Source organism: Gopherus evgoodei, chromosome 2 (genome assembly GCF_007399415.2).
Source record: "Gopherus evgoodei ecotype Sinaloan lineage chromosome 2, rGopEvg1_v1.p, whole genome shotgun sequence".
Taxonomy (NCBI): Eukaryota; Metazoa; Chordata; order Testudines; family Testudinidae; genus Gopherus; species Gopherus evgoodei.
In genome coordinates, this window is record NC_044323.1 from 227,088,617 (window position 1) to 227,112,250 (window position 23,634).

At 41.6% G+C, this 23,634-nt stretch overlaps 1 protein-coding gene across 7 annotated transcripts in view; it reads left to right on the forward strand.

Moving 5' to 3' along the window:
* LOC115646790 (lipoxygenase homology domain-containing protein 1) overlaps positions 1-23,634 on the forward strand; it is a 313,208-nt gene that overhangs the window by 235,912 nt on the left and 53,662 nt on the right. For 5 of the 7 annotated variants that reach the window (XM_030553098.1, XM_030553099.1, XM_030553095.1 and 2 more), the window contains 4 exons: positions 1,850-1,982; positions 3,364-3,515; positions 17,679-17,931; positions 20,735-20,970. In XM_030553098.1, coding sequence (XP_030408958.1) covers positions 1,850-1,982; positions 3,364-3,515; positions 17,679-17,931; positions 20,735-20,970 — 774 coding nt within the window. The remainder of the gene's footprint in view (positions 1-1,849; positions 1,983-3,363; positions 3,516-17,678; positions 17,932-20,734; positions 20,971-23,634) is intronic. The other 2 variants (XM_030553101.1, XM_030553102.1) reach the window with 2 other exon arrangements.

Here is a 23,634-nt window from a genome sequence, read left to right on the forward strand (position 1 = left end):
TATCCCAGCCCTGGACTCCCCCCCCCCGCATCCCCCCTGCTGTCCTAGCCCTGGGCTCTCCCCCACACACACACCCCCTGCCGCCCCAGCGCTGGGCTTCCCCCTTTCCCCCCCACCAGTGCCCTCCCCCCACCCCACTGCTGCCCCAGCCCTGGGCTCCCCACTTACCCCCCACCAGTGTCCCCCTCACACCTCCTGCCGCTCCAGCAATGGGCTCCCCCCCCAGCCCCCCATCTGCACCCTCCTTCCGCCACAGCCCTGGGTCACTGGTAACTCACTCCCAGGGCGGGTCATTCAGCAGGAATTTTGGATGTGCACAAAACACAGACAGGATTGGTTCCCATATGGTTACAGAGCTGCAGTAAAGTAGAACAATTTTCAGCTTGTGTGATTGGAGGATATCTGGATGCATATCATAAGACCATCCTCCATAAGTGAGGAAAAGTTGAGGTGCCTTTATTAATCTTTTGTTCCATTCTTTCTTTCTATGGGGAATTTGCCAATGCAATATCACTGTCTTCCTTTTAAACAAACAAACAAAAAGGCAATGGCTGTTGAAAATAGCAATTCCAGTCCTAATAACCACTGGGAAGCATTTCTTGCTCAATTTTATCCTACTTTTTCTACAGCAAGTTACAGTGGATCAGTATATTTGATTTGGGAGAAATGAAATAACAGCTGCCCAAACTGAGCTTGAGCACTCCTGAATTTTGAGGTGTTCAAATCTGGAAGGCAGGTGCTAGGTGTATGTGTGTGTGGGGGGGACTGTGGGCTCCGCAGGGGCGCACGGCAGCATGTATGCAGCAGCGTGTCTGGCACTGCGTGGAGCCAGACACGCTGGTATGAGTGGCATGGTAAGGGGGCTGGGGGGTTGGAGAAGGGGTAGGGAGTTCTGGGGGGGGGAGTCAAGGGACAGGGAGTGGCGGGGTTGGATGGGGCAGAGGTTCGAGGGGGCAGGGAGAAGGGGGCTTAGATGGGTCAGAGGTTCAGGGGGGCAGTCAGGGGACAGGCAGTGGTTGGATAGGCATGGGAGTCCCAGGGGTTTGTCAGGGGACAGGTAGGGGGTGGGGTCCTAGGTGGGAAGTTGGGGGGTGTCTCAGGAGGGGGCAGTTGGGGACAAGGAGAAGGGAGGTTTAGATAGGGAGTGGGGTCCCAAGGGACAGTTAGGGGCAGGGGTCCTGGGAGGGGGCAATCAGAGGACAAGGAGCAGCGGTGCTTTGATAGGGGCTGGACACCTAAATCCCATAAACACCTTTAAAATCCCAGCTATGATATATGCCATGTCAGCATCAAGCATCAAACGAACCAAAAGCAGAAGAAAATATAAACAGTTAACACACAAATATGTTGAACTATAATAGGGATATTAATACTCCCCTACCTCATAGTGGTGTTGTGAGGATAAATACATTAAACATTGTGAAGCATTTTGAGATCTATTGATGAAAAGCACTATAAAAGAGCTAGTAATAGTGAATAAATGAACATCACCCCTAATGCCTTTGAACAAATATGTATATACAGATAGGCCTGCTGTAGCTTTACACAATCACTGGAAATTCTGGAACGGCAGTTACTAGCATATGGATTTAGGCCCTGATCCTTCAGCTGGATTCAGTCAGGGGGTCTTTATGTCTGTATGAAGCCCCATTAAAGAGCTCACTTGTGGGAGCACCCAGTTACAGGATCTGGGCCTTGCAATAGCTGTTCCTCTGCATGCTAAATCAGGCATTATTCATACATGAAAATATTAGATTATTTTAAATGTGTCAGAAATGTCAATTTTTATTAGGAGGGGATACGAAAATATTTCATAACAAATATGATTGTTCTCTTTTACTGCCTGCAGCTTCGTCTGAAAGACCTGGATACTAAGCAAGAACTGGGCTTTTACAGTGCAGACCAGTGGCTCTTTAAAGAAGATGGGTCAGAGACCGTGACAGAGCTAGCAGCAGTCAGACCAGATAAGGCACCGCTCAGGGGTATGCTGCTGAACCAAGAAACAAGCAAAAAAAAAAAAAAAAGTTTTTTAAAGTGAATCAACTAGAATAAACATGATGATGGGAAAGATTATAAAGCATTTTAGAAAAGTCATTCCCAGTTGCTTTTGACATCCTTGGTTAAAGCACTTGTGTGAAATGTTGGATCTTTAACAAAGCCTAAGAGGGCTTAAAAATGTTTTACTGCTTTCCTCTTTAAGGCAAATAGCACATGTATTTAATGTTTCCACTACATCAAATGCCAATTTGAACACCTCAAAATGTATAGGGCCAAACTGGTGCAATTCCCCTGAAATCATTGGAATTATGCCAGTTTACACCAGCTAGGGATCTGGCTTATATATTTAAAATGCACAGTAAAGTGATGATTGAATATTTTATGGACAAAGAAAAGATTGATGACTTTATATTTAGCACCAAAAAAGGCTGAAATTCTGGCCAAACCAGAGATGTACCTCAATATTTTTATGTTTGTATTGTCATCTAACTGATATGCTGTAGGAACAGGAATACACACATAAAATTTAATATGAATGTGATTTTAAAACTCTGGTAAGATCTTGTTTTGCTTTAGGTGTATTTTATACAGTATTTGCCGGAAAAAAGTCTAATTCACTAAACATTATAATCAAAAGACAACTTCATCGAAACATTAAAAACTGTTTCCTTTCCCTTCCAGTACAAAGCTGGCCTGTATGTAGAATTAGACGGTGGGAGTATATTATAGCATTTAGTTCTACACAGAGTTATCACAACCTTGGATAAAAAATGTTCTTGTCATGCCGCTAAGGAAAAATCATGCCAGATGATAATTACTGTCTGTAGTGAATAATATTAATACATATCGACGTAAATAGTTAAGCCGCTTCCCCAGACCAAATTAATTGTAGTGGCAACAGTTATCTATCTAACATGTTAATATGGAATGCTGCTAACCAAGAACAACGAGTGGGATATTTTTATTGTCAGTCTTTTATATTTCTTTCATAAAATGTTGCTGTAGTGAGCAAGTTCTAACTGGAATTAAGCTGAGCATTTATTATAAAGAGAACTCGGGCTTCATCCAAAGCCCATTGAAGTTAGTGAGTGGCTTTCAACTCACTTCAGTGGGCATTGGATCAGGCTTTCAATAACTGAGATTTTTTTTCTCTTTTGAATATGAACATGAGCGCTGACATTCCATTTATAACACTGAAACATGCCATTGAGAAGCAGTTAGCAATCTGTATTAAAATTGGATGGAAAATGTAGGTACATGAAGGAGGATCAGTTAATAATCATTTTATCCTGTACTCTTTCAGATTAATTATTTCCTTGGCATAGATTTTTTAGTAATGTTTTCTTTTATTTATTTTTCATGCAGAAGTTCTTTACTCAGTCAGTGTTCACACAGGAACATTACCTGCATCAGGAACTGATTCAGATGTCTTTATTACAATATTTGGAGAGAATGGAGACTCCTGCAAAAGAAAACTTAGGCATTCTAGGTCACATACAAGTTTTGAAAGAGGTCAGGTTAGTATGGATTTTTTATGCATTTCTCTCTCTCTTTTTTTTTCGTATTATTATCTTCCAAACCCTGTCTTCTTTCTGAAGATTCAGTGCAAGCTTGAGGCATAAACCAGTTCTGTGGTATACATAAGAACTTGTCATAGTCTATTCTAGAAATCTAAAGGCACAACAAGAACCTTAGTGAGGATACTATGTTGAGCCAGCAGAAGCTGCAAATCAACCCCAGTCACTTGCTAAGAACAGATATTTTAGATCAATTTAGATGCCAATAATAGAAAGCAGTGTAAAAACAATGGATCCACAGTAAAATATGATAGCAGCCGAAGATAAACCATAGGAAGGAGGCTAGGATTGTCCTCTACCAGTTAAAATGTCTATACAAGGTGCTAACCTATATTTAGAAACCACGTAAATGAAATGTGTTAGTTATGTGTTGGTTCAGTTAGGGCCACTGAGGTCTTACATATGCTGAGAAAATACATCATGTCAGAAAAATATATTAACATGTTTTAACTAACACAATATAAAAAATTGCTGTTACCAAGGGAAAAATTACCTAATCTTTATGAAGGTCAAATACATCACTCATCAAAAGAGAAAGATTGAAGGCAGAAAAAAAATTGTAAAAATTCCTAGACAGAACCATGACAGTATGTCCCAGTTTGAAGCATGTGACTAAATAATCAGTGTGGCCATCAGTATAGGTTATATCAGAAATGAGAACTTTTCCCCTCAAATCTCCATTCCCTGAAAACAATCGTCTTTCCCATTTTATTTCTTTTCCCCTACAAAAGCCAATTTTGCAAAGGAAAAATGGTGTGATTTCTCAATGAAGTTAGCTAATTTGCTCTCAGGTAAATTTACAAAACTTGGGGATTTTTTTTAGGAGTAGACGATTACCCTCTTCACTACGATAAAATGTTTGTTTTAGAGAAATTGGTAACATTTGTACTCGGATTCAATTATTTGCAAGCATCTTAACATTTGCAGTTAAAAAACTGAGATGTGAAAGTACTTCCATGCAAACTCATAGACTCATAGACTCATAGACTCTAGGACTGGAAGGGACCTCGAGAGGTCATCGAGTCCAGTCCCCTGCCCTCATGGCAGGACCAAATACTGTCTAGACCATCCCTGATAGACATTTATCTAACCTACTCTTAAATATCTCCAGCGATGGAGATTCCACAACTTCCCTAGGCAATCTATTCCAGTGTTTAACTACCCTGACAGTTAGGAACTTTTTCCTAATGTCCAACCTAAATCTCCCTTGCTGCAGTTTAAGCCCATTGTTTCTTGTTCTATCATTAGAGGCTAAGGTGAACAAGTTTTCTCCCTCCTCCTGATGAGACCCTTTTAGATACCTGAAAACTGCTATCAGGTCCCCTGTCAGTCTTCTCTTTTCCAAACTAAACAAACCCAATTCCTTCAGCCTTCCTTCATAGGTCATGTTCTCAAGACCTTTAATCATTCTTGTTGCTCTTCTCTGGACCCTCTCCAATTTCTCCACATCTTTCTTGAAATGCGGTGCCCAGAACTGGACACAATACTCCAGTTGAGGCCTAACCAGCGCAGAGTAAAGCGGAAGAATGACTTCTCGTGTCTTGTTTACAACACACCTGTTTATGCATCCCAGAATCACGTTTGCTTTTTTTGCAACAGTATCACACTGTTGACTCATATTAAGCTTGTGGTCCACTATGACCCCTAGATCTCTTTCTGCCATACTTCTTCCTAGACAGTCTCTTCCCATTCTGTATGTGTGAAACTGATTGTTCCTTCCTAAGTGGAGCACTTTGCATTTATCTTTATTGAACTTCATCCTGTTTACCTCAGACCATTTCTCCAACTTGTCCAGATCATTTTGAATTTTGACCCTGTCCTCCAAAGCAGTTGCAATCCCTCCCAGTTTGGTATCATCCGCAAACTTAATAAGCGTACTTTCTATGCCAACATCTAAATCGTTGATGAAGATATTGAACAGAACTGGCCCCAAAACAGACCCCTGCGGAACCCCACTTGTTATACCTTTCCAGCAGGATTGGGAGCCATTAACAACTACTCTCTGAGTACGGTTATCCAGCCAGTTATGCACCCACCTTATAGTAGCCCCATCTAAATTGTACTTTCCTAGCTTATCTATAAGAATATCATGCGAGACCGTATCAAATGCCTTACTAAAGTCTAGGTATATCACATCCACCGCTTCTCCCTTATCCACAAGGCTCGTTATCCTATCAAAGAACGCTATCAGATTGGTTTGACACGATTTGTTCTTTACAAATCCATGCTGGCTATTCCCTATTACCTTACCACCTTCCAAGTGTTTGCAGATGATGCCTTTGATTACCTGCTCCATTATCTTCCCTGGCACAGAAGTTAAACTAACAGGTCTGTAGTTACCTGGGTTGTTTTTATTTCCCTTTTTATAGATGGGCACTATATTTGCCCCCTTCCAGTCTTCTGGAATCTCCCCCGTCTCCCATGATTTCCCAAAGATAATAGCTAGAGGCTCAGATACCTCTTCTATTAACTCCTTGAGTATTCTAGGATGCATTTCATCAGGCCCTGGTGACTTGCAGGCATCTAACTTTTCTAAGTGATTTTTTACTTGCTCTTTCGTTATTTTCTCTTCTAAACCTACCCTCTTCTCGTAAGCATTCACTATACTAGACATTCCTTCAGACTTCTCAGTGAAGACCGAAACAAAGAAGTCATTAAGCATCTCTGCCATTTCCAAGTCTCCCGTTACTGTTCCCCCCTCCTCATTGAGCAGTGGGCCTACCCTGTCCTTAGTCTTCCTCTTGCTTCTAATGTATTGATAAAATGTCTTCTTGTTTCCCTTTATTCCCATAGCTAGTTTGAGCTCATTTTGTGCCTTTGCTTGTCTAATCTTGCCTCTGCATTCCTGTGTTATTTGCCTATATTCATCCTTCGTGATCTGACCTAGTTTCCATTTTTTATATGACGCCTTTTTATTTTGTAGGTCACGCAAGATCTCAAGGGTAAGCCAAGGTGGTCTTTTGCCACATTTTCTATCTTTCCTAACCATCGGAATAACTTGCTTTTGGGCCCTTAATAGTGTCCCTTTGAAAAACTGCCAACTTTCCTCAGTTGTTTTTCCCCTCAGTCTTAATTCCCATGGGACCTTGCCTATCAGCTCTCTGAGCTTACCAAAATCCGCCTTCCTGAAATCCATGGTCTCTATTCTGCTGTACTCCCTTCTACCCTTCCTTAGAATTGCAAATTCTATGAGTTCGTGATCACTTTCACCCAAGCTTCCTTCTACTTTCAAATTCTCAACAAGTTTCTCCCTATTAGTTAAGATCAAGTCTAGAACAGCTTCCCCCCTAGTAGCTTTTTCAACTTTCTGAAATAAAAAGTTGTCTGCAATGCAGTCCAGGAACTTATTGGATTGTCTGTGCCCCGCGGTGTTATTTTCCCAACATATATCTGGGTAGTTGAAGTCCCCCATCACCACCAAATCTTGGGCTTTGGATGATTTTGTTAATTGTTTGAAAAAAGCCTCATCCACCTCTTCCGCCTGATTAGGTGGTCTGTAGTAGACTCCCAGCATGACATCACCTGTGTTTTTTACCCCTTTTAGCCTAACCCAGAGACTCTCCACCCTTCTGTCTCCTATGTCCATCTCCACCTCAGACCAAGTGTGTACATTTTTAATATATAAGGCAACACCTCCTCCCTTTTTCCCCTGTCTATCCTTCCTGAGGAAACTATACCCATCCACACCAACATTCCAGTCGTGTGTATTATCCCACCAAGTTTCAGTAATGCCAATAATGTCATAGTTGTATTTATTTATTAGCACTTCCAGTTCTTCCTGCTTATTACCCATACTTCTTGCATTTGTATAAAGGCATCTAAGATACTGGTTTGATCTCGCCTCCCAGCTTTGCCCTGACCCTCCTTCCTCTCTGCCATTATAGCCCGTGCTCCCTCCTGTTTCCAACCCATCTCCCAGGTCTTGTTCCCCACTTACCTGTGGGCTTTGCTCACCTGTCCCCGTCGAACCTAGTTTAAAGCCCTCCTTACTAGGTTAGCCAGTCTGTGCGCAAATAAGGCCTTTCCCCGCTTCGAAAGGTGAACGCCATCTGTTCCTAGCAGTCCTTCCTCAAATAGCATCCCATGGTCGAGGAAGCCAAAGCCCTCCTGGCGACACCATCTTCGCAGCCAGGCATTCACCTCCACGATGCATCTGTTTCTGCCCGGACCCCTACCTTCAACAGGAAGAATTGAAGAGAATACCACCTGCGCTCCAAACTATACCACCTGCGCTCCAAACTCATGTAGGTTGAGAAATTTCTGACAAAATGTTAATGTTCTCTGGGGAGGTCATCTCAGAGGTGAGTCCATTTGGCAATGGCTCTTCTCCTTCCAGTCTCAGGGCTAGGCATCCTCAGCGGAAATTGCAGCTGTTGTCTTCTTCCCAGCTGCTGGAGACACACAGACCCTCATAATAACTCTGAAAATCAAGAGGCACTCTAAGTTTGTTCTGCTGATGAGGAAGAAGGGCAAATTACAAACATAGACCTTGGTGCTCCAAAGAGTTGACATCAGTGGGGTTACTCACAGTGTGTAAAGTTAAGCAGCTGCCAAAGTCTTTGTAGGATTGAGGCCTCTGGAGCAGATGCACATTAGAATACATTACATATGGTAAGGAAGGGACTTCCAAAAGTGCCCAGTTATTGCTCTGTAAGTGGGAGACCTTTTCAATACTTTTATGGGAGGGAGAAGAGCAAAGAGTTCTGAGTTGAGTAAATCTGGTAAAGAAAGGAGAGGAAGTGAAAATGAACACAGAGCAGTAGATCAAAGAGGAATTTAGGAGACTGACATGGATGAGAAGACACACTGCGGGAATAAGTTGTGTGCGAAATAAAAGCAGAAGGGAAGAGAATATGGCAGAGGTAGGAAGAGAAGGAACTTGTATAAAGTTAAGGACATGTCTCACATGTGAGAGATGAGTATTGATGAAGAAATTTAACAGAAAAACCGTTCTGCACATGATTACCACAGCCACAGGACAGCAATGCCTCCCTTATTTGCAAACAATATTTGTTGGTTACATACTTCACTGTTTAATCTGCTTTTTAGTAGTAAAATCTATTTGTAACTATAGCAACTGTCATATCATATATGAATATATTTGCTATGTGAGATGCACAATATTTTCTTAAAGAACACACATATTAAATTGAAATATTGTGCTAATTTCAATCAGTGCTAAACAAGATAATTCAAACGCAGTCCTTCTTTGAGGGAGATGCTGAGCACCTGTCTCTGCTGTATACTATAATTCCTCTGACATCATACCCAATGACATCAATACCACTGACTCCATATCAATTTCATAATCCAGTTTTAAATTGCTGTTCTTTTCTTTTTTAAACCCTGTCTACAAACCCCATCACAGATTCTGTCCCTGTGTCCCTCTTACTGCTTCTTTTGTCTGTCTAAAACCAAACTCCTCTCCTCCACCTTCAAAATCCCAGGACTGGACCTGCACTATGAATGGCGTCTTCTATAAAAACTGTATTGCAAAGCTCTTTATAGAGTTTAATAATAATTACAATGTTAAAATAAAAATATCAGTGAGTGAGAGAAACTTCTTGAGGCAATAGAGAAAATATGTTTTTGGCTAAGATTTGAAGGAGATGGAGAATCCATGAGATGGGAAGGCTATTCCATACTGCATTTTCCTGCAATGGAGAAAGTTCTTGCAATAACAGTGGTTGGTGATCTTACGTGAAAGAAAAGAAAGGAGGCCAGTTCTAAAGCAATGAAAGAAGCAGAGAGGGGAGTTGGGAAAACAAGATCTAGATGGTTTTCTGAAGAAAGGGTCCTGTGGTCTGGTTTTTTGGACAGTTTTGAATTGGATCGCAAGATGGATTTGGAACAGATGGTTGTGTTTAGTCAAGCTCAGTTTGTACATGTCAGAAGGCACGCAGCAAGATTCTGTACCTACTGGAGTTTGGAGGACTGGGACTTGGGGCGATCATATGAAAAAGTACTGCAATAAAGAGGAGATGAAAATATAACCCACTGTTAAGTGTGTGTGCTACATTTCCCCCTCTGGGCTGTATCTAGCACCCAGTTAGAGGAGTTAGTCCTTTAGCTCAAGCTATAGAAGATGTCCCTTTCCATTTTGGAGGTTATTGACTCAGTCCCTCCTGATGACCAAGATGACTATTGTTACAGAACCAGGAATGAGGTGGGTCAAGGCACCGGTGTATACAGAACAAACAGTATCACAACGATAATAAGCAGATTTGCCAACACAGGAAATATAGGAAGTGAAGAAAAGTTCAGAGCCAAGTTTAAAAACGCTTGAGGGAAATGGAATGCCTGAGATAAGGAGGATACAAGAGACTGAAATGTGTCTGAGGATAAACTTTTTACCCCCCCCCGAAAACCTTTCTCCGAAATATTTATCTGAAGGAAGAAGAAATAAGATCGTTAACTTGGTCAAGACAGGCAGAGACAGTTAACAGAGATGAATCAGCACGTTTCTTGACACATACCTATCATTACTGCCCTTTACAGTTGGAGAAATGGAATCATGGAGTGGTGGAATGGCACATCTAGTGTCACAGGTCAGACCAGTGGCAAAGGCAGAAATAGAACCTCGGTCTCCCGAGTCCCAGTCCAGTGCAGAGTCCGATAGGTCAGATGGCCTCCCACTGTCTGTATACAGTAGCATATGTATAATTGTGATAGTTAAAGAAGAGAGCAAAGAGAAGGATCAGAATTAATGCTAGTGGAACACCATAAAGGAGAGGTCTGGGTACAGATGAGAAACAGTCACCAGAAATAGAGAAAATAGTTTGGTAGTGGGAAGGAGCAGAACCATAATGGGAAAGACTGGAGGTGAGTGTGGAAAATTTCCTGGGGGCAAATTTCCTGGGGACAACTTTTTGTTTGTTTGTAAAGGAAGTAAATGGGGATGTGGGGAGGGAAGGAGGGGAGCCATTTTATACTTGTTTCTGACTATCAGGGAGAAATTGGTTGTGAATTTATTGAAGACAGTTGGGTGAAAGTGATCATGAAATGATAGATTTCATTATTCTGAGGAAAAGGAGGAGTGAGAGCAGCAGAAATAAGGACAATTGACTTACTTTTACAAAGTCAGAGAATTGGTAGGTAAGATTCCATAGAAAAAAAATCCAAGTGAAAGAGTTGTCCAGCAGAGCTGGCAGTTTCTCAAAGAGACAGTATTAAAGGTACAACAGCAGACTATCCTGATACTAAGAAAAGGCAAGAAGAATACTAATAGGCCAATATTACTGCATCATGAGCTTTTTAACAACTTGAAAATCAAATAGAAATCCCACAGAAAGTGAAAACAAATTGCCAATGTTGGGTACAAAACAATAGTGTAAGTATGAAGGGACAAAATCAGAAAGGCTAAGGAACAAAATGTGTAACAGCTAGCAAGGGACATAAAAGGCAATAAGAAGAGGTTCTATAAATACATTAGGAGCAAGAGAAAGACGAAGGAAAGTGTAGCTCCTCTACTTAGCAGGGAAGGAGAGCTAATAACCGACGACACTAAGAAGACTGGAATGCTTAATGCCTATTTTGCTTCAATCTTCACTAAAGATGTTATTTGTGACCAGATGCTTAACACAATTAATATTAATAACAAAGATGCAGGAGCACAAGCCAAAATAGGAAAAGAACAGGTTAAAGAATGTTGAGATATGTTAAATGTATTCAAATCGGCAGGGTCTGAAGAAATTCACCTTTGATTACACAGGGAGCTATCTGAAACAATCTGAGAGCCATTAGCAATTATCTTTGAGAACACATGGAGGATGGGTGAGGTTCCAGAGGACAGCAGAAGGGCAAACATGGTACATATATTTAAAAAGGGGAACAAAGAGGACCCAGGGAGTAATAAGCCAGTCAGCCTGACATTGATATTGGAAAGATACTGGTACAAATTATTAAACAATCAATTCATAAGCACCTAGAGGATAATAGTGTTATAAGAAATAATCAGCATAGATTTGTCAAGAACAAATCATGCCAAACCAACCTAACTTTCTTGTTTGACAGGCTTATTGGATTAGTGGATGAAGGGAAACAGTACATGTGATGTATCTTAATTTTAATAAGACTTTTGACACAGTCCCACATGACATTCTCATAAGCAAACTAGGGAAATGTGGTCTAGATGAAATTACAATAAAGGGTACAAAACTAATTGAAAGATCCTGCATTGGAGCAATTCCTGGGTGAATTTCTGCCTCCCTAAAGGTTATAAGAATTTACAACAACATAGCCTGGAGATGAGCCTCAACTACAAAAAAGAATTAGGTAAGTTCGCGGAGGATAGGTCCATCAATAGCTATTAGTCAAGATAGACAGGGATATAACCCCATGCTCTGGTTGCCCCTAAACCTCTGATTGCCAGAAGCTAGGACTGGATGATGGGATAGCTCACTTGATAATTGCCCTCTTCTGTTCATTCCCTCTGAAGCATCTGGCATTGTCCACGGTCAGAAGACAGAATACTGGACTAGATGGACCATTGATCTCACCTAGTATGGCCATTCTTATGTTCTTATTTACATAGCGTGACCAGATCACACAGGTGAAATGTCGGGACGTGGGGCGGACGGAGGAAAGAAAAAAAAAAGCCAGCAGTGGAGCAGAAACAAACAAACAAAAAACAGCCACCGGAGCTCCATGCCCTTCCCCCCTGCACCAGCATACCTCCGCTCCATCTCCACTTCCTCCCTCCCTCCAGCACTTGCGCTGCCATACAGCTGATCAGTGCAAACCTGGGAGGGAGTGGGGAGGAGGAGGAATGCGGCGTGCTTGGGGAAGAGGCAGAGGCAGGGCCAGGCCAGGAGTTTGGGGAGGGATCCAGTGGGGCAGTGAGGGAGCGGGGCTGAGAGCGTGAGGCCAGGGCGGGGATTTGGAGAGGGATCCAATGGGGGAAGGTGGGGGCGGAGTCGGGGCGAGGGGGCACAAGCCCCCTCCGGGCTCCGCTCCACATGTGAGCAGAGGCAAAATATTGGGACAATTTGCGTCCCGACTGAAGGTAGGTCGGGACTTGGGACAAATAAGCAAATATCGGGACAGTCCCGATAAAATTGGTACATCTGGTCACCCTATATTTACATGTCATTGGAGAGATCAGACAAAGTGTTTTCCTCAAGCTCTGAATTTCAATTCAAAACAGTTAGGACAAGGGAAAATTTTATTAGAGAGTAGGAAGTGGCACATTTTTAAAGAACTGGGGAAGATACTACAGGAAAAGCAGTTAATAATCATAATATTATATTGCCTCTATATAAATCCATGGTATGCCCACACCTGGAATATTGCATGCAGATGTTGTCACCCCATCTCAAAAAAGATATGTTGGAATTGGGAAGGGTTCAGAAAAGGGCAACAAAAATGATTAGGAGTATAGAACGGCTTCTGCATGAGGCGACTGGGACTTTTCAGCTTGGAAAAGAGGTGACTAACGCGGGATATGATAGAGGTCTATAAAATCATGAATGGTATAGAGAAAGTAAATAAGGAAGTGCTATTTACTCCTTCTCATAATACAAGAAGCAGTAAGAGAGCTATATGACTACTCAGAGCTCTGGTATGAAATTGCAGAAAAACCTGAGAGTCTCTGGATTAAGTTTAGAAGTGTGAGCAACAAGGGTGATGTGGTGGGAGTCTGCTATAGACCACCAGACCAGGGGGAGGAAATGGACCAGGCTTTCTTCCGGCAACTAACAGAAGTTAGTAGCTCTCAGGCCCTGGTTCTCATGGGAGACTTTAATCACCCTGATATCTGCTGGGAGAGCAATACAGCGGTGCACAAACACTCAAGGAAGTTTTTGGAAAGTGTACAGGACAATTTCCTGGTGCAAGTGCTGGAGGAACCAAATAGGGGCAGAGCTCTTCTTGACCTGCTGCTCACAAACAGGGAAGAATTAGTAGGGGAAGCAGAAGTGTATGGGACCCTGGGAGGCAGTGACCATGAGATGATCAAGTTCAGGATCCTGGCCCAAGGAAGAAAGGAAAGCAGCAATATACGGACCCTGGACTTCAGAAAAGCAGGCTTTGACTCCCCAAGGGAACTGATGGGCAGGATTCCCTGGGTAAATAACATGAGAGGGAAAGGAGACCAAGAGAACTGTCTGTAATTTAAATAATCCTTATTGAGATTCAGGAACAAACCATCCCGTTGTGTAGGAAGAATAGTAAATATGGCAGGCGACCAGCTTGGCATAACAGTGAAATCCTTGCTGATCTTAAACACAAAAAAGAAACTTACAAGAAGTGGAAGATTGGACAAATGACCAGGGAGGAGTATAAAAATATTGCTCAGGCATGCAGGAGTGAAGTCAGGAAGGCCAAATCACACTTGGAGTTGCAGCTAGCAAGAGATGTTAAGAGTAACAAGAAGGGTTTCTTCAGGTATATTAGCAACAAGAATGAAGTAAAGGAAAGTGAGGACCCCTTACTGAATGAGGAAGGCAACCTAGTGACAGAGAATGTGGAAAAAGCTAATGTCCTCAATGCTTTTTTTGCCTCTGTCTTCACAAACAAGGTCAGCTCCCAGACTGCTGAACAGGGCAGCACAGCATAGGGAGGAGGTGACCAGTGCTCTGTGGAGAAAGAAGTGATTCAGGACTATTTAGAAAAGCTGGACAAACACAAGTCCATCAGGCTGGATGCACTGCATCTGAGGCTGCTAAAGGAGTTGGCAGATGTGATTGCAGAGCCATTGACCATTATCTTTTAAAACTCATGGTGATCGGGGGAGGTCCCAGATGACTGGAAAAAGGCTAATGTAGTGTCATCTTTAAAAAAGGGAAGAAGGAAGATCCAGGGAACTACAGGCCAGTCAGCCTCACCTCAGTCCCTGGAAAAATCATGGAACAGGTTCTCAAGGAATCAATTCTGAAGCACTTAGAGGAGAGGAAAGTGATCAGGAACAGTCAGCATGGATTCACCAAGGGCAAGTCATGCCTGACTAACCTAATTGCCTTCTATGAGGAGATAACTGGGTCTGTGGATGTGGGGAAATCAGTGGATGAGTTTGTTATTCCTTGACTTTAGCAAAGCTTTCGATACGATATCCCACAGTATTCTTGCCAGCAAGTTAAAGAAGTATGTCCTGGATGAATAGACTATAAGATGGATAGAAGGCTGGCTAGATCATTGTGCTCAACGGGTAGTGATCAATGGCTCCTTGTCTAGCTGGCAGCCGATATCAAGCAGAATGCCCCAAGGGTCAGTCCTGGGGCTGGTTTTGATCAATATCTTCATTAATGGTCTGGAGGATGGCATGGACTGCACTCTCAGCAAGTTTGCAGATGACATTAAACTGGGAGGAGTGGTAGATACGCTGGAGGGTAGGGATAGGATACAGAGGGACCTAGACAAATTAGAGGATTGGGCCAAAAGAAACTTGATGAGGTTCAACAAGGACAAGTGCAGAGTCCTTCACTTAGGATGGAAGAATCGCATGCACTGCTACAGACTAGGGACCGAATAGCTAGGCAGTAGTTCTGCAGAAAGGACCTAAGGGTTACAGTGGATGAGAAGCTGGATATGAGTTGAGAGTGTGCCCTTGTTGACAAGAAGGCTAACGGCATTTTGTGCTGTATAGTAAGGGCATTGCCAGCAGATCGAGGAATGTGATCATTCCCCTCTATTCAACATTGATGAGGTCTCATCTGGAGTACTGTGTCCAGTTTTGGGCCTCACGCTACAAGGAGGATGTGGAAAAATTGGAAAGAGTCCAGCAGAGGGCAACAAAAATGATTAGGGGGCTGGAGCACATTGCTTATGAGGAGAGGCTGGGGAAACTGGGATTGATTAGTCTGCAGAAGAGAAGAATGAGGGGGGATTTGATAGCTGCTTTCAACTACCTGAAAGGGGGTTCCAAAGAGGGTGAGTCTAGACTGTTCTCAGTGGTAGCGGATGACACAACAAGGAGCAATGGTCTCAAGTTGCAATGTGGGACATTTAGGTTGAATATTCGGAAAAACTTTTTCACTAGGAGGGTGGTGAAGTACCGGAATGGGTTACCTAGGGAAGTGGTGGAATCTCCTTCCATATAGAGGTTTTTAAGGTCAGGCTTGGCAAAGTCCTGCCTGGGATGATTAAGTTGGCAATTGGTCCTGCTTTGAGCAGGGGGTTGGACTAGATGACCTCCTTAGGTCCCTTCCAACCCTGATATTCTATGACTCTATGAAAAGAGAATGGTTTGAAAGACGCAGCAAGGATGCACCTTTAGAAATGAAGATCGAGGAATAGTCTTCTGTAAAATGCAAAAGAATTAAATGAGCTACTGGTAACAAATTCCTATTATTACTGCATGGTAAAATAAGTTAAACCAATTGAATTAAACTGCAGAAAGTAAGGCTAGTTTATATTTATGTAAGTAATTATCTTTCTAGCTAACTGATCTCACTGGTTTAATGGGTTAAATGAGTGGGAAATTGTCATTTTGCCTAGCTAAAATTGAATCTAAATCAGGCAAGCTAATTTAAATAAAATGATTTTGGTTTTCATCAATTACACTTCCAGTGAAATGTATAATAGAGATCTGAATGCCTTTACACAAATTAAAAACTAAAATAACAAAAAAGAAGGATAATAACATAAGACAAAAGTATATTCTTGCTAATGCTGAGGAAGCAGGTAATTTAATGCATTATGATAATTCATTGATTAACAATCAGTGATTGTGACCACTGTTGTCTAATGACTATGAATTATTGTCCCAAAGAATGAAGCTAATGATAGGTCTACATCTGAAAAGAGTTAGCAGTGAAGAAACATGAATATTACCAGCACAGGCTAGTTTCTGTAAGTTAAAGGTGATATACACTGACAAAAAAAAATTGTCTTAAAACTGCAAAAAATACAATTATTTTAAAATGATTTAATGCTCCCAATAAAATTTATTTAAATGTTCATCTCAGCTAACTCCTATTTTAGACTTTTTATGCATTACACTAAGGGCTATAGTTTGCCATGGTAACTGTTTGGGGAAGATCAAGGATATGTCAAGGCAAAAATGTCAAAAGTCCTAAAAACTGCAGTAGGAATAACAACTGATGTTTCCTCTTTCTGAGCACATTGTAGTGAATAAACCCTTGCTCACAGGAGCATGGATTAGCTGGGCTATTTTTTTTTAAATCATCTCTCCCTTCCATGTTTTCTGGTCTTCCTGGTGGTACAGTGGTTGGCAACAAGTAAAATTATAGCGTCTGTTTCTGCTATCCATCTGTTTTTTTAATGACACCCGCACAGATGCCCAAATATCCACCCTCCCACTCACGTTCGCTCACAGAACACATTCATTCTCTTGCTCACATAATTTATTCATCCCATCATGCACTTGTGCAGCTGCCATTTAGTTTTTGTTTACTGGTAGCTGTAGCAATATTTTAACAGATGTCCATTTACACCTAAAGAGCACATCTCTTCTCATTTGCCTGCATGAACAGCCTTAGTTATACTTCTGCTATCTTTGTCGTCTTTCATTTGCACAGTCATAAAAACATCACTATTTCTGTCTGGTGGTGTTGTAATGTGGCTTTTTCTTCCTTCTGGAAGCTAAGAAGTCTTACGGTCTACAAGGCTTTGAAACATTTTTAGAATAAAAGGCCTCATTTAAGATAAAGTTCTGTTTAATTGGTGCATCCTAGTACTGGCCTCTGTCACTCCCAGGGCCTCCATGGAGTTCCATTTGGGTGGTGTGGGGAGGGTTGACCTGGAGTGGGAGGGCTGGGGCCAGCAACACTCCTCGGCCTTTTAAAAGTAAATTAATGCTTCTCTCTTTCTCACCACCCCAGGGAGGAGTACCCCAGAGTGAGGGTCACTAATGTTAGATTCTCTGTTCCTTGCAACCCAGGAGAGGGACTCTCCGTCTAGGGACTGGGAAAATATACAAACTCAAGGATCCAAATATTTCCTTTATAATAAGACCTCCAAACGTCAACATCAGCCTATTATGCATATCAGTCTAATTCCCCATCCTTCTGTTAGGCCACCAGCAAAACCGAATGATTTAATATGGAAACGAATCCATTTTACCTAATACAACCTTGCTAAATATATTTTAATAATAATTGGTGTTATTAATTATGGGCAATTCACTGTGACTTGTTTTCCCATCAGGTTAATAGCGTCAGTGTGAGAGCTGTAGACCTCGGAATGTTAATCAAAGTGCTAGTTGAACACAATAATATGGGTTATGGAGCTGGATGGTACCTGGACCAAATCACCATCCAAGAATCAGGCAAGAGTGACTGCCAATATGTATTCTCATGCCAGCAATGGTTAGACAGCGGAGTTGCTGATGGACGGATGGAACGAGAGTTGAGACTTCTTGGAAAAGTGAGAAATGAGAGACTGGCAGAAAATATTCAGGGTGAGATGCAAAATCATCAAAACACATTCAAGTTTCTAATTTGATTGTATTTTATGTTTATTTTCCCAGGATGGGTCAGTTGAGATTTAATATACAATACAACTTTATTCTGAATAGCTTCTTGTACACAAACTATATCTCCAGCACTGTACAAAGCTGGTAAATACAGTTACAATGTTAAAAGAAAAAAATAATAGCACAAAAAGGGAGATTAAGAAGTATATACTATTCAGCAAATATGTTGTCAGATGAAATTTGAAAATAGATGTTGAGTTGATGAGGCAGAAAGAAAGTAGGTTGTTCCATATATCACGAAATGCAGGGCAGAAGACTTTTGCAACACTGACATATGAAGAGACATGAAAAATTTCTTTTAGAACATAGTGTTTTTACCATATGCGTATATGTTTGCCATTGGCTTTACTTTTGTTTGAATTTTATTTTCATTTGAAAGGTATGTCTGTGGTACCAATTTTCAATGGTATTTAGCTTAGGGATCAGCGGAACCCAGAATTCTATTCAGAATTTGAAATGAACCGAAGATGAAACTTCAGAAAGAATTTGGACACTGAAAACATTTTAAGCCTTTAGCCCTTTGTCACAATATCACTGTATCTGGCACTGTCCTGTAATCTCTTTTGGAAGGGAGTAAAATATTAAACTGGGTCCATTTATGGCATCTGAACCACAAATGACAGACAAGACACCATGCCCAGACCTAACCAATCTGAACATCAGAAATTGCATTCAAAACCAGCAATATTTTAATGGAACTTCAGTTACTTTATACACATGCTATGACCTATGTTCCATTTTATGCTCTGAGTATTTTGTGTGCATTAGCTGTGTTTATTATAGGCATAGGAAGCAAAATGTACATCCTTCAGTCTGAGCTGCATGTTCTTGATACAGTAGGCAGATTTCTGTTATAATTTAAGGGAACATTGGAACATCAGAGAAATGTTGCTGCAGCAACCGAAGCTCAGAATAGCTTGGAAACATGAGTGTGGGACAAGCAGTTACAAACACTGACCTCCTAAACCTCAGTGAATCCATCAATATATCGTTTCCATTTTTAACATAAGAAGGACCTGCCTTCTTGCCCTCAGAATGTAACATTATCCCTCCAAATCCAGATTGAGAATTACCAATCATTCCCAAGGTTCATGACAAGTAACATTCAGTATTTTAATAACCATAAAGTCTAAAAACAATATTCCATGTGCCAGTGGAGATGTAGGAAATTTTCATCTAACTTTCATTCACTTTTCATTGCTATCTTTGGTTTAATTTATTTGTAGCTTTGATAAAGTTGCCTGTATCAGCCTTCAAATCACAACATCTTGATTTATAGAAAAGCTTCTTTAGATAATTTTAAGAATGCATTAAAGCTAATGTTCTCTTTCACTGAAGTGTGTACATTTGAACTCATGGGAGCTGATCCTCGGGTGGTATAACTGATCTTGCTACATTTACATCTATATACATATATAGATATAGATATGGTCATAGTCCATCGATGTCAATAGAACTATGATAAATTACACCAGCTCAGGATTTATCCTATAGTGTTAAGGCTGCCTAGTCTGGCTTTCAGGGAAATTCTGAGAATAAAAACAGGAAGTCAATGACTGAATTATTTTCAGCAAAGTATCTTTTATTTTACAATAAAAATGATTTTAAATGGTTCAATCCATACTCTAGCTCACTGGGCATATAAAGAGCCAAATTAAAAAAGTAATTAAATACTCAGTAGTGGGTCAGCCCGGGTGGCCAAAAAGTTCTTCAAAAGTCACACTTATTGTCATAGAAATTGTGACCATGACAAACATACAGCCTTAAGCCTTGACCTATTAATGTACTCGGCTAGCATGTGTTGTCCCATTGATGTCAGTGGGAATCCCCATAGTGATGCCGTTTAGAGGCTTAATTACAAACATTAAACAAGTTAATTCAAACCAAATGGTGGTGTCCCAAATTAGAGTAAAATTTTAGTGTTAACTTTGAACCTATGGTGTCTCATCCTGCATTCCCTCTGCATCCAAAACTGATGTTGATTTCAATGGGAGTTTTGAATATGTAAGGCTATCCCTTTGGTTTGAAAAGTAATTACTATTCCTTTTCAATATCCAGTAAAATCTTCCAGTTCTTTTATATCTCTTGTTTCAGCTACTGTTTTGAATGTTTTCTATAGCCTCAATTCAGGAAAGTACATGCTCAAGTCCATCACTATTTAGGACAGCACTTATGCTTAACTATTTGTTACGCACATGCTTATATGCTGTCCTGAATGCAGATGATTTCCTGAATAGGGGCCATAATTAGGGTTCTCAGTATGAACAACACATCTGTTAAAATCTGATAAATGGAACTGCTGAACCCAAAAGACCATGATTTTTTCAAATTGGAGACCAACTAATATGACCACCTTGTGGAAGAAGGACTTGATGTACTGTGGTGCCCTAAATAAAAATGTCAAACGTGGAGCAAAGGGGTATTTCTCAGTGGTGAATGAATTTCAAGAGTCTAGTTTAAGTGGGTACTTGAACAGTTGAAATCCAGTGAAAAAGATTGATAATTGGTAGCCTCTGGTAGAAAGGTCAAAGCTCTAATCTAGGATTTCTGTGTGTACTCAGTGGATGATAATGAATGAGTTTAACAAATTTCAAGATTTTGGTTAAATGGGAAAATGAAAGTCAATTGTTAGTCATTCACTCACCCACCGTGTTACAAGCATCTGTACTATATTGGATATTAAGTGCAGTTAATGAATTAATTATTTTTTACTGATTTGTTTCACTAGGGACTTGGGATGTCATTGTTACAACTAGTGATGCTTCAAGCATGAGCCCTAAAATGTCTTTAACTATTTGTGGTGAAAAAGGTACAAGTATTCCAGTCTTATTTCCCAAAGGATCCCTTAAAAAGGCTGAGATTTGTCAGACATCAGTGGAACTAGATAAGAAATTCACCTCTATATGCAAAGTTCGCTTGGAAATAGAAGATGCCAGAAATGGAGAGATCTGGCATTGTCGTGAGGTAAAAGCTACTAAAGCAAGTCCAGATCTTTTTATTTTGTTTTATTTTTAATTTCTGTTCTTTTCATAATCTACAGTTGTTGTTTTCAGAAGCAGTTTACAGTTACGTTCAAAATTACATAACATTTCTTATTTACAAAGCAAGTAGATCTGCTAACAGTGTTGTAGTGATTTCACAATGTGCTCAAAACATTTTTTATTAGAATATGTTTGAACAACAAAAATTCTGTAAACTTAAGTTGAATTTCTGGAGCGCAGCTAACAGAAGTGCCGTAGTCTATAGCTTTTCCAGTGCTATCTTTTCATAACTATTGCCACTGGCATAAATGGCAGTGTTTACATAATTTCAAATTGGCTATTACATGTTATGGACCTATGATCCAAGACCACTAATGAAGTGAGACACTGGAAATGCCTTTTGACAAAAATATCTGCCATTAAAGTTGGCATCCTAGAAAAAGAAATGAATAGCAAAAGTGACAATCTTTCCTCTGATGTCTAAGATGCTGAAGCTAAATACCTCATATCACATCAAAATTGCTGTGGCACTGCACTGCACAGAAAAGATACTTATCAACTCTAGCTGGAAGAATAAAAGGAAGTGTATAAGAAAGAATCCCTCCACTTTCAGTTTTCATTATACCTTAGTCCATGAATATTTGTGTTTCATTTTCATTACAAAATTAAGTGGGAAAATGTTACTTCTCAGTCTAAATATGCGATATTAAGCTGCAGGATGAAGCACCTGACATTTATCTGCTAGGCCAGTTGCTAATTTCATCTTTTTTTCCATATGAAATATTCATCTAGTAAGTCTGTTGATAAAGTTATAACTGCCTTTGAAAGATTATAAAACATGGTGGATCACAATGGAAATTTGTGTGTTGAGGATAGAAACTTGGTAATTACAAACAGTGATATTCATTAGCATGCTTTACTTCATTAAGTCGTGGCAGTGACTCAAAGCTCAGTTCGAAGGAGCTCACTGCCATTTATATGGATAATGAGACTATACACAGTTACGTTAGGTATGATTAAAAATACAAAGGGCATAAGCAAAGTGATAGCTATCTGGGATTAGAAAGGATTTCCCTTCCCTTAAAGGTGGGTTTTGCAATCGTATTCCTATTGCAGGCAGGGCCGGCTCTAGGCACCAGCCCTCCAAGCATGTGCTTTGGGCAGCATTTTCACTCCATGCCCTCCCCCTTTTTTTTTGCTTGGAGTGGCAAAAAGCTAGTCGCTCTGTCAGTGTGCGAGCCGGGATCCACACCCCCTGCCCAGCCCGGTGGTGCCCTGCACAGCCCACTCAGGCAGGGAAACGCCGCGCCGCCCTGGGGAGACTCAGAGCGGCAGCAGCAGCAGGACCCCTCCTCCCTCCCTGCATCTCAGGTCCCGCTTCCCTCCTTCCCAGTTTCCTCACACGCTCTGGGAGCCCCTCTTTCCACCGCAACCTGGACTCGGCTCCAGAGCCCGGGCTGTGGCGGTGACGAGAGGGGCTCCCAGAGTGTGTGAGCATCCAGGAAGGAAGGGAAGTGGGGTCCCTTAGAGCTGAGCCCGGGCTGTGGCGGGGAGAGGGGCTCCCGGAGTGTGTGAGGAGGTCAGCGGCTGTGTGGGCTCATCGGTGCTGAGCAGGTAGCCCCACAGCCGGATATCCTCATCTTCCTGCCCGCCGGGGCTGGGCCAGGGTGCGGTGAGGCTGAAGAGCAGCAGGTGGGGGGCTCTCCACGTCCTCGGCCGCCAGCATGTCGGGGGTGAGGGCGGTGAGCACGAACTGATCCACCCTGGCCACCAGCAGCACCACCAAGCCCAGGGAGGGGGCCGTGTTCTCCGTGCCGCCCCGCAGCTGCACTGCCACCTGAAAATACTCCCGCTCTGTGCCGCCCAGCAGCTCCACTCGCATGGGGATGAAGTTGCAGCTGGGCCAGGGCTCGGCTGCCATGTGCTGGTAGCGGATCCCATGTTTGGGGCGACAGGGGGTGTGGGTGGGGGCGGAGAGAAAGCCCAGTGCTGGGGCAGCGGGGGGGCACTGGTGGGTAAGTGGCGGGGAGCCCAAGGCTGGGGTGGGGTACAGCCAAACATTTTTTTGCTTGGGGTGGCAAAAAACCTAGAGCCGGCCCTGATTGCAGGAATGCTTGAATCTTCATGTGAGGCATCTAGTACTGGCTATTATGAGAGGATACTAGCCTAGTTCGACCACTGTTTGATCCAGTTCTATAGTTCCTGTGTTCCTATTGCTGTTTATTTAAATTATACAAGACTGGACTTCTCAGTCATGGGGGTTTGCCTTCACAATACAGGGAAATGTCAGGAGCTTCATTCTGCTGTTTAACATTGGTATTGAGAATTAAAGTCTCTCCATCGTTGTAATTAAAAGCACTGACAAATAATTTTGTTTTTGTTTTTGAATAAACTGTCTCACATCACTCTAACACAATATCCAGTACAAGAAATAACTATAATAGGTGCCTCATTCTGGAGAAAGTATTAACCAAAATACAAGAACAGTTTTTATTCTTCCCACTTCTTGAAGAAGGAAAGCACAGTAAGTGAGGTTTGACTTTCAAGAAACTTTTCAGACATACAGACATCAGTATGAAAGAGAGAATTCTCTTTAGTTTAACTCTGTACCAGAGCCTACATTTCATTTTGTAATCTTTTCAATCAC